The sequence below is a fragment of the Telmatherina bonti genome, assembly GCF_933228915.1.
Source record: "Telmatherina bonti genome assembly, chromosome: 21".
Taxonomy (NCBI): domain Eukaryota; kingdom Metazoa; phylum Chordata; class Actinopteri; order Atheriniformes; family Telmatherinidae; genus Telmatherina; species Telmatherina bonti.
Window position 1 is genome coordinate 10,552,584 of NC_136630.1, and position 10,148 is coordinate 10,562,731.

General features: G+C 38.7%; 1 protein-coding gene across 2 annotated transcripts in view; it reads right to left on the bottom strand.

Annotated features, from left to right (window-relative positions):
* Positions 1-336: 336 nt before the first annotated feature.
* The window catches only part of rnf157 (ring finger protein 157), a 25,692-nt gene continuing 15,880 nt past the window's right edge, over positions 337-10,148 (bottom strand). The window contains exons 15-19 of one of the 2 annotated variants that reach the window (XM_079260860.1): positions 8,707-8,921; positions 8,553-8,615; positions 8,416-8,464; positions 5,013-5,123; positions 337-2,172 (exon numbers count right to left, since the gene is read on the bottom strand). In XM_079260860.1, coding sequence (XP_079116986.1) covers positions 2,024-2,172; positions 5,013-5,123; positions 8,416-8,464; positions 8,553-8,615; positions 8,707-8,921 — 587 coding nt within the window. In that variant the 3' untranslated portion in view covers positions 337-2,023. Of the gene's footprint in view, positions 2,173-3,757; positions 3,793-5,012; positions 5,124-8,415; positions 8,465-8,552; positions 8,616-8,706; positions 8,922-10,148 lie in introns of both variants that reach the window. The other variant, XM_079260861.1, reaches the window with a different exon arrangement.

Below are 10,148 nucleotides of genomic sequence, written 5' to 3' on the forward strand. Positions count from 1 at the left end.
AGTTCAGCTACTAATAACGCTACAATTCAGTTGTGTGGGAATGGGATTTTTGGTTCTGGGAAGTATTTATGGCTGGATTTAAAAAAAAAACAAAAAACCTTCAAGTTTGAAAAACTATGTGTGCGAGGAGCGCTTCTGCGACAGTGACCAAGTTAGGAAACATTTCAGAGAAGTGTTTCATGCTCATGCACTTCAAACCAAAACATAAACCAAGCCCTGATGAATGAATCGCTGTCTCTTTTAATCCAACAGGAAATCACTCTGTAGCAGTTGTGTTGCAAAAAACTTTATTGTCCGTTTTACATCTTTGACATGTTCACGCTAAAAAAAGGGGCCGTGTGGATACCTTTGATATCGTACTGCAACTGGTGGCCAACGATGGTCCAGTCTGCACATTCGGACTGTGATTGATTGCAGCCTGGCTAGAGTAGTGCAGTAGTGTTGACCTTAACAGTTCGGCCAATGAGATAGGGCGCTGACAACTGAAATATAACACTACAGAAGGATATGGAACCACTTTGTGATTTTGCAGTGATCTATAATCAAGTCTACAGGAGGGTGCAGGCTGACCTAGATTAACATGCTGGCTTCATTATCGCCTCATGCACTGCCAAGTGTGTCGTCTAGGAATCAGCTAATAGTGCATTAAATGTAGATATTGTCCCTTTTCAGTTATTAGTTATGGGAAGTGTAAACCTTTACAAAAAAATTTCACATATTTTTCATCCACATTCTATTAAACAACACAGTGTTCTGCAACAAATTAAAAACACATAATAGAGAGCTTCAACAACAGGTGAAATATACATCAAAGTTATACAAAAACCAAAAGTAAAAGTTTCACAAACAAGAGGAAACGAGCGCAATGGGATGATCAGAATGAGAGAAAATATGGATGAACATGTTTTGTTTTTTTTAGATTTACTGTATGAGGCTCTTTCCACAATAAATCCATTTACAATGGCAACATTAAATATGAAATGATAAAAACACTGAAAAGGTCTGAATCTGGATATATCAGGCCAGTGCAAACACAGTATTCTCATTTGTTTTACCTGTAAATGAGCATCCTAGTGCAGGAAAAAGGATAAAGATGTGATCTTTATTGCTTGGTTGTACATGTTGATTTCCAGTTACACTACAGTAATACTGACATGCTAAGATTAAGGGATGGCAATGTAGGGTATGGGTCAAAGTTGGAGCTCGATTCCAGTTTAGGTGACATTTAAGAAGTCGCACACATTCCCATTCTTTAAGATCGACGTTGTTCATCCTACATTCTATGTGGCACCCCACCCAAATAAAAAGTTCATTTCAGGCCATTTCTAGGCTCATTCCCCACCTTTACCAGTTTTACTGCGTCTGAATTCACATTCAGCATGGGTTGCTGTGTTTCAAAAGTGTGGCAAGAATGAGAGGAAACCTGAAAAGCTGCATGCGAAGCCGAGATGGGAGCTCCCTGATCCGAAGAGAGCAGTCAGCATGTTTTTTCTTCAATAAGATAAGGTAGTCCGGTGAGAGCTGACATTTAGAGTCAAAATGTCCGACCACTCGTTCAACATAGAGTTTATATCACAGAAGAAGTTAGTAGTAATAAATCCGATTGCCGATCACAGTAGCCCCTGACTGTTTGGCTGGTAATACACTGAGAGGGGAAAATAAAAAGAGAAAAGAGGAGCAGCATGTATTTTCCTAAAGACAATGTCACAATACACAGCTCTCATTAAATCTACAGGTAATAAATAATAATGTAGTCGTAGGCAATTTATTCCTAAAGGAAGTAAGGTCACAGACAAGAAAACGTGGGATAAAAGTGCACCAAACATGGAGAGGTGATTCCTCCATTTTCTTCTTTTCATTCTTGCAGGGTTTCAGTGGCAGAAACTACAGTAAATCCAGGAAATGTTGAGACGGATAAAGGATGTGTTTCCCTGCTCAGCGAGGACAGTGTCCAGTGTTGCAGCACTATGGCAGGGTAAGAAAAGCTGACTCTGGACGGGTAAGTTTTGTGTGTGCACGGCTGTTACACAATGAGTGGTCCGCGGCGGGGATGTTTCAGGCTCTGGCCATCCCTGTTCTCAGCCCCCTGCATCTCCAGGTTGATATTGCTGTTGGAGGTGTGGTGGGGGAGGGGCTCCAGAACAGGCCTGTAGCCCCCGAGGTACACAAGATCTGAAAGAGAGAAGACCACAAATGTAGAAAAGACAGCGTATTGTAAAATCAGAACATTATAGTTAAGGCACTTAGTTGACTCATTCAATAGTTTTCATATTGATGCTTTTAATAATTTCATTAAAAATGTATCACTTGGCTCGGTTATGCTAAGGTTTGCTATGTAATAGTAAAATGACATTTGAACTACACAATGAATCAATTCAATTAAAAAATAATATCTGCAGATGAATTTGTGATAAAAAAAAATGTCAACAGTTTAAAACTTTATATCCAGGAGGAGTTTAATGATCAGAAAGACAAATCAGTCTGTCTAGAATCTTTTTACTTTCAAGCCAAAAAGCCCAGACTAATAGGCCTGATTAATATACAGGCAGTGAAAGCCTGCAAGTTATCAATGCACAGGATTTTATCATGGAGTATGATACATATTTATAACCAAAACACTGGGGATTGCCAAATTTACTCCGGGCTCCAGCAGCATATTCACAACTATGTTGCATTCAACAGCATTCGTAAGTGTTTCAGAATTGACATGAGTAAATCATTTCTCACTCTTACTGAACACTAGATTTTAGGTGCTCAATAAGTTTTAAGTCACCTTTTTGATTTTATAATTGACCAAATGTTTTGAATTGTTTAAAAAAAAAATTATATTTGGACTAGTCTAGTTTGTGTAATGGAAATAAGACATTCCCAAAGAAAGATGTCATACAAGCAACACTGCATATGTTGTTCCAAAACCTGCACATGTTCAGCATCAATGGTGGAAGTTAGCTTTTCCATTAGCACAAAACTGTCTTGACCAATCTTATTCAGTTTTTTTTTTTATGTAGATGTGACGCTGAATAAATTATTTATTTCACTCAAGAATCCTGCTTTGCAACCCGAGGACCAGAAGACCACTGATTCAACGTTGTAATTTGACAACATCCTTTACAAACATTTTCTACTCATGTATTGATGATATTACGTACCAAATATGAGCAGTTTTGCTTTAATACACATTTGCAGTCTTTCACAGACTGGTGAACCTCTATACATCTTTGGTTCTGAAAGATTTTTTCTTGGGAGACTTTTCCTTTGTTGTGGGATTGTACATGTCCTCATCAATTTCTGCCTCTGTGCCAGCTTTTTTTTTTTTTTTTTAAATGTTGTTTTCAAATGTAAAATTCATACTTTATTTCTTAAAACCAAAAACAATCTTCAGTTTCCACAGTGATGTTTTGATACAGTTAGGACTTCATTTGCACAGCCCCATACTTTTTGGAAATTGGGTTATATTTGAAACTCTCTGCTTCAACTTTTAATAAATAAGTATTCATGTTTCCATTGTAGTTTGTATATTTTGAACAATTAATTACATTGAGATGTATTAACTGTTTTATAACTTGAAAGCATGACAAATATCCAGGTAGACTCTAACCTATAACTGAAAAAAACAAAATACTGTATACTTCATTTTCTTTTTCATAAAATACCATTTGATCCAGTGTTTACACTTGAATATATTGAATAAATGTACAGTAAGGCCTACAGTTCGTGACCCTTATGACTGTTCTTCCATCTAACCATTACTTCATACCTAGTCCTCAATGTGCACTGGGCACGACTCCTCATCTGTCCATCCGAAAGAAAGCAAAAGAGGGAAAAAAGATGGAGGAGGAGACAGAAAGAAGAGTAAGGAGGGAAGGGAGATGTACAGGAAAAGACAGAAGAGGATGTGAAGAATGGTGGAAGGGGTCAGAAAGGAGAGAAACAGAGAGATAACAGAACTTTTACGAAACATGTCACAACATCCACCATAAAACTCCAACCGGGTCAAATGTGGCTTCCAGGGAATGAATGAAATCAAGGTTTCAGACTGAAGGAGGAAAAAAGCTACATGATCTGAGCTGAAGGTTGTAAAGGAAGTGGTGAAAGACCAAAAATTATTCAACTCTGACAAGAACAGTGTCATTGAATATAGGCTTGTGTTTTACTGCATAAAATTTGTAAATAATTTACAGATGATCTGAGAATATCAGTGAGGTGTTAATGTACAGTTTTCACAATTTGTCAAAATATGTCAGAAAACAATAAAATAACATCCAAATTTATTTGGTTTATTCTAATTTTTTCTGTATTTTTGAGGACTAATATAAAAAAAGTACCTGCTTTTCTCCTCATCTGTTGTTGGGTTTGATAAGAAATATGGCTTCATATGTAAGAAACAAGGGGGAATCAACCAGGAATCCCGTTAACAACCTTCAGCTTTCAGCAAAGTGACCTATTGAACTCAGTGAAGCAGAGAGGTGGATTGGTGGAGGACAAGGAGGGGAGCTTGGAAGTGAGAAAATGAGGTGCTTGGCAAAGCAGCTTGGAGCTGGCAGACACTGAACATGAACTCCAATACTTGGGAAACACTGAATAGTTTGTCTCACACCCTCACATAAACAAAAATGGCATGCAGAAGAGACTCATCAGACATACACTGAGGTGCATTCACGCAAACACACAAATACACCAGGGCTTCAGCTAAAAGGAAGAGGGAGGAGAGTGCACAGCTAACCAGTATAAAATAAAGAAATAAAGCTGTGAAGTAACACCAAAGGATAGGGATGAAGAGAAGAAGGAAGGCTCCAGATCTCCATGCCGGGCAAAGATGCTAAAAATAATCCTCAGATCACTGTCTGTTAAACCCTTGCCTTGTCTCTGTTGTGCTTAAATTTACATTAGCGTGTTAGCACATGAAGCTAATGAATCCGTACCCCTTTAAACCTTTCACTCATGCACTCCTCACTTTTCCTCTCCTCTATGCTCAGCTCTCATTGGTCCATGTTCGACAGGTTGCCACTCACCGGCGAATCGGCTGTCGGGAGCCTGCTCATTATCCAACCCCAAAGAGGGCGTGTCGCAGTGGGCGACGCCCTGATTGTTATTGGCCAACTCTGGACACCTGCTCCGCCCACCTGCAAGCGAGGGCAAAGGTCAAACAAGAGCAGCCAGGCACAGCAGAGGGGCGGGGAGGGGGGGGTGTAGGTAGTGACACAGGCAAGGTAACTGGAAGGTGGAGGAAGGGTGAGGGCGGCCATGCTAGAGCAGCAATGGTAAAATATTTGACATTTGATCAGTCTTCTGACACATCAGGTGTAAAGGGAGTCTGATGATCAGTGATGTTTCTAAAAGTCCTTTTAGAAAACATTCTGGAAAATGACCAGAGCGTGAACTGGGCCTCCACCTTCATGAAACAATATATAACACTGTAATCCATTCATTATTTTCACTGGGGAGCACACGTACAGGTACAACAAAACCAAGCTTGTGAGGAAATTACAATAAAGATTTGTCACATTTAAGTATAATAATTAAAAAACATCAGGGTTCATGGAATAGATTTTTTGCTGATTTAAGATGCAGCATGTAAAAGTAAAGAAATCTCTTAAACAATATATTGTTTTATTCTGAATAAACAATGTTGGCGTTAGGCTACTGCTCAATAACCACATCAGCACTATAAAGGCTTGTAGAAGACTACTATTCAGAAGGCAATGGAGAAAAAGAAAGCGGAGGAGTTAACAGTTGTAGGATACTGTTTTATGAGAAGTTTGAGGATATACAATTCAGAAATACAGGATCGCGTCATGTGATTCAAGAACCTGTGAATTAACATTGTCAAAGAGATGAAACAGGAAAAGAGAAAGTATTCAGCATTGGTGTAAGAAGGAGAACATGCATTATCTGGTTTTACTAATATGTAAGTAGCTGATTAAGAACATAAAACATGGGAGTGATGCTTTTAGCTAACTGATACAGGTGCAGTTTTTTGCCAGACAATGTGTAGGTGGAATATGAAATGGCTGCTATCATCAAAGTAAATTAAATCAAACTTTATTTATAAAGCCTTTTTTTATGCAATAACATATAACAGAAAGTAACTGCTAGAAGTCAGTGAATGTTGGTCACTGTGTGAGAATTGTGATATTTTCTCCATAAAGCACTAAAGTTGTTAGGAAAAGAAATAAAATGTATGTGATATTTTATCATTACCATGTAAAACTAAGACTAAAACAAGTAATGATTGTCAGCCGTAAAAAAAATGGTGCCATTCGCCAGTGTGTTTATCATCACATAGAGTTAGCGTTTTGTTATAGGTAATTATGGACAGGTTTGCACATAAATGAGCAGAACTTGGTTTATTATGAGTTATGACATATTCCAACAGTTTGATTAATCTCTTTGAAATGTAAGAAATTCCCCTTGCTAAATTTGGTTTATCAAATCAAAACCAAATCCAGTTAAATTAAATTAAATCAAAGTAAACATGCAATGAAGTGCACAGGTACTATAATAAGGTTTAGTTTTAACAGACAAAAAATAACATTTCTATATATTCCCTGTTTTCCAACCAGACATTCATTCAACAAGATTGTGTTAAATTAACCAGACCACCATTTCCATTTCTGGTTAGGTTAACTGCCCACCATTCAGCCTGATAGTTAAACCTGTGATATTGCTGTTTATCTGTTGCTTTCTATCAGGTTTAGATCATCAAAACGGACATGTTTAATACATTCAAAGAAAACCTTGTGTGTGCAGTCACCCTGCTTCTACAGGTGTTTGACAAAGATGTGTGAATGATTGGCAGCTCAGCACAGAAACACACACAAGGCACACTTGGAAGCTTTCTGACGGGTTAAGTGTGACACATACATCCCAGTGTGTGTGCTCAGCCAGAGTCTGTCAGGTAGCACAGGTCCGCTCATCTCCTAAAAACTGGAAGGTCATTCAAAAACTCTCAAGTGTTTCAGTCTGGCCCGAGGTGTCAAAACACAAACACACACACACACACACACACACACGGAAGCATGATCCACTTGTTCACATGTACACACTTCAAACTGTAGTGTCAAAAGATTAAATGGTAAATGGACTTGTACTTCTATAGCGCTTTTCTAGTCATACAGACCACTCAAAGCGCTTTACACTACTTGTCACATTCACCCATTCACACACACACTCACTCACTCAACACACTCATACCCCGATAGGCACATCGGGGGGCAGTTTGGGGTTCAGTGTCTTGCCCTAGGACACTTCGGCATTTCAGGGGAAGCCTGGAATCGATCCCCCAACTTACCAGTTGAAGGACAACTGTTCTTCCTCCTGAGCTACAGCCGCAAGATTACCTTGTTGTGTTTCCTTCAAGCCTTACATTTCATCTATACTACACTGTCTTACCCAAAGCATCACCCTCACATTCACACAATCACACACACTTGGGGACACAAACAGAAGCAGTGCAGATATGCTACGAGGAAGATTCGCATTGCAACAAAAAAAGCAGATGAGGCGCAAAGCAGATGAGGCGCTTTGAGAGCAAAACCACATGAATGGCACACATCCAAATGCAGCTGATGCACAAGCAAATGTTGTATGCATTAAACTTAGCGCATAATTAAAACATGCAAATGTAAGTCATTAGCCTGGTGTGGCACGAATAACATAAGATGCCTGTTGGTGCTCATTTTTTGCTACTGATGAAAGGATGCGCTAATCAAAGTATTTCTTTTGAATAACCATTCATGAATTTCAGGATGAAAAAAATAAAAAAACACTGCTTTGAAGTTAAGAGAAGAAAATATATCCAGTCGGCTTGAATTGTTTTTTTTCAGCACAATCCACTGGCTGGATTGACCAGAGATCTTTTTCAAAGGAGACACTGACTGGAAACACCAGTTTAGTGGTAAACTTTACCTCAAGAGAACAATGTTGCACATAGATATAGAGAAGGATATAATCAATAATTGTAATGCATTAAATACCCGAATTAGAGCATCCTTTGGGAAGAGAATTTGGTCTGTTATCCTTTCACAGGAAAGCAGACTTCATTCTGCATGAAAAGCCATTCATTTCTATGTGGACACTGAATGTTGGAGGTGGTTTCAGCTCACACTACAGTACATATATTTAGAAAGGGACTGCCCCATCTAGTGGACCGCATCTAGATTTATTAAAAGATTGGGGGGTTTTGTTTGTTTTTTCTTTTGTTTGTTGTTGTTTTTATATTATAGCCATTCTCTTTCGTTTTTTGTCTTTTTAAATCAGCCATGAGTCAAAAAGATTTACAGAATATCAGTCCATAATCATCTGTATTTTTTGTTTTTATCAAAAAATAAATCTCTTTCCGCGTGATCTGAGAGCAACAGATGCAAAGGGAGGTGAAAGGTCTGGCGTGAAAGGTGACTGATCATCATTAGTTACCTTTCCCATTAGATGGGGAGGAGCAGTCTTCTTCAGTGACATCATTTCCCTAAAACAAAGTAAAGGAAAAAAAAGCTGCAATAAATGTAAAAGTTAAAATAAGCATTAATTACACAGCTCCTGTGTGTTACATTCACCTCTGAGTCCTGCTCCTCTACAGCCATTGAGTAGTTTTGTTCCTTTGACTCTTTAGAAATCTCCTATGAGAAAAAAGATCCGGTGGGAGAGAAATTATGATAAGATTATATTATACTACAGCTATTATTCTTTTTTCCATCCATCTATCCTCACCCCATCCTGCTGTGATGGTCCTCGGCTCTCCATGGGGGCGTCTTGGTTTTCCTCACCCTCTACATCTCCCCCATCATCTCCCCCTGGCTCACCTTCGGCCCCAGCCAAGTACGACCCTGACATGGAGGACATGGTGTCAGCACTGATGTGGGAGTGCTGCGAGTGGGATGAAGCCATGGACATCACTGACTGGGCCAGGCTGCTGCTCACAGGGTCTGGCAGACAAATGGAGACAAATGTCACAGCCTAGCTCGGGATTTGGATCATTGTGCCAGAGCATTTTCACCAGACTAGAGAATAAAGATCCCTTCCGCTTAAAAACAAAAGAAACCAAAATCATCACTTGCAAAAATGATTGCAAGAGAAGAGCATAAAGGCTTAAGTTCCAGCTAGATTACCAGCCCTCTTTTCCTCTTCCCAAGCTGAAAATCCCTCCAGCAGACTTCCCATAAAATCTGATCCAGTGGCACCATCATAAGATGCAGGGGTGGCTCATGCTGCTCATTTATTTATGTTAAAGCTGTCCATGGAGGGCCTGGAGCTCTTTGAATTAAATTTTCAAAACCAGGTTTCAGAGGTACTGAAAACAGTACCTCTGAAAGGCGGTAATGCTTTCCTTTACTGACCACTGCAGAATAATCTCAAATCTTCGGTTCATTCTGCTGAAACAAGGAGAAATAAACAGTTTGTGCTTAAATTGAAAGGAATGTGAAGAACATTAACCTGCCATGAGGACATCTCATGTCACAGAAAAGGGGAGAACAACTGCACACAAATAAAGTCATCTCCACTATGTAACACATCTACAACTCACCAAGACAATCAAGTATGTTATATATGTATATTTACTTTAGCCGTCTTCTTTCATTGTACTAGTTTAAAGGTTTGATTAAACCGTTCCAGTGTTGCTGTTTTGACATATATTTTAGTTGTCACAACTGGTAAGTGCTTGCAGGTGAAATCTTAACATGAAGCAGATTTATAGAAGTATTATTGTTCTTTTAGGTTGAGACAATGTAAATGAAAGCTACAAATAAATACATTGTGATAGCTACCACTGAGTTGTAACCATGATTAAAGACAGTTCTTTATTACGTCCGCCAAGGAGGTTATGATTTTACCGGTGTTTATCTGTTTGTTTGCTTGTCTGTTGTGTTCAAGATAACTCAAAAAGTTATGGATGGATTTTCATGAAATTTTTAGGAGTTGTTGGAAATTTGACAAGGAAGAACTGATTTCATTTGGTGGTGATCCTTTGTTTGTATCACTTTTTTTTTTTTTTTTTTTTACTTTATTACTTTATTTTTTAATACAGGAAGGCAACTATTTCAACTCACACTGATCTTTGGCTGCTCAGATTGGATGTCACCATCATCAAAAACCAAAGAATAATAAATCTGAGCATATTATTGGTCGAGAGACCAACAGGGAGTCATCACAGT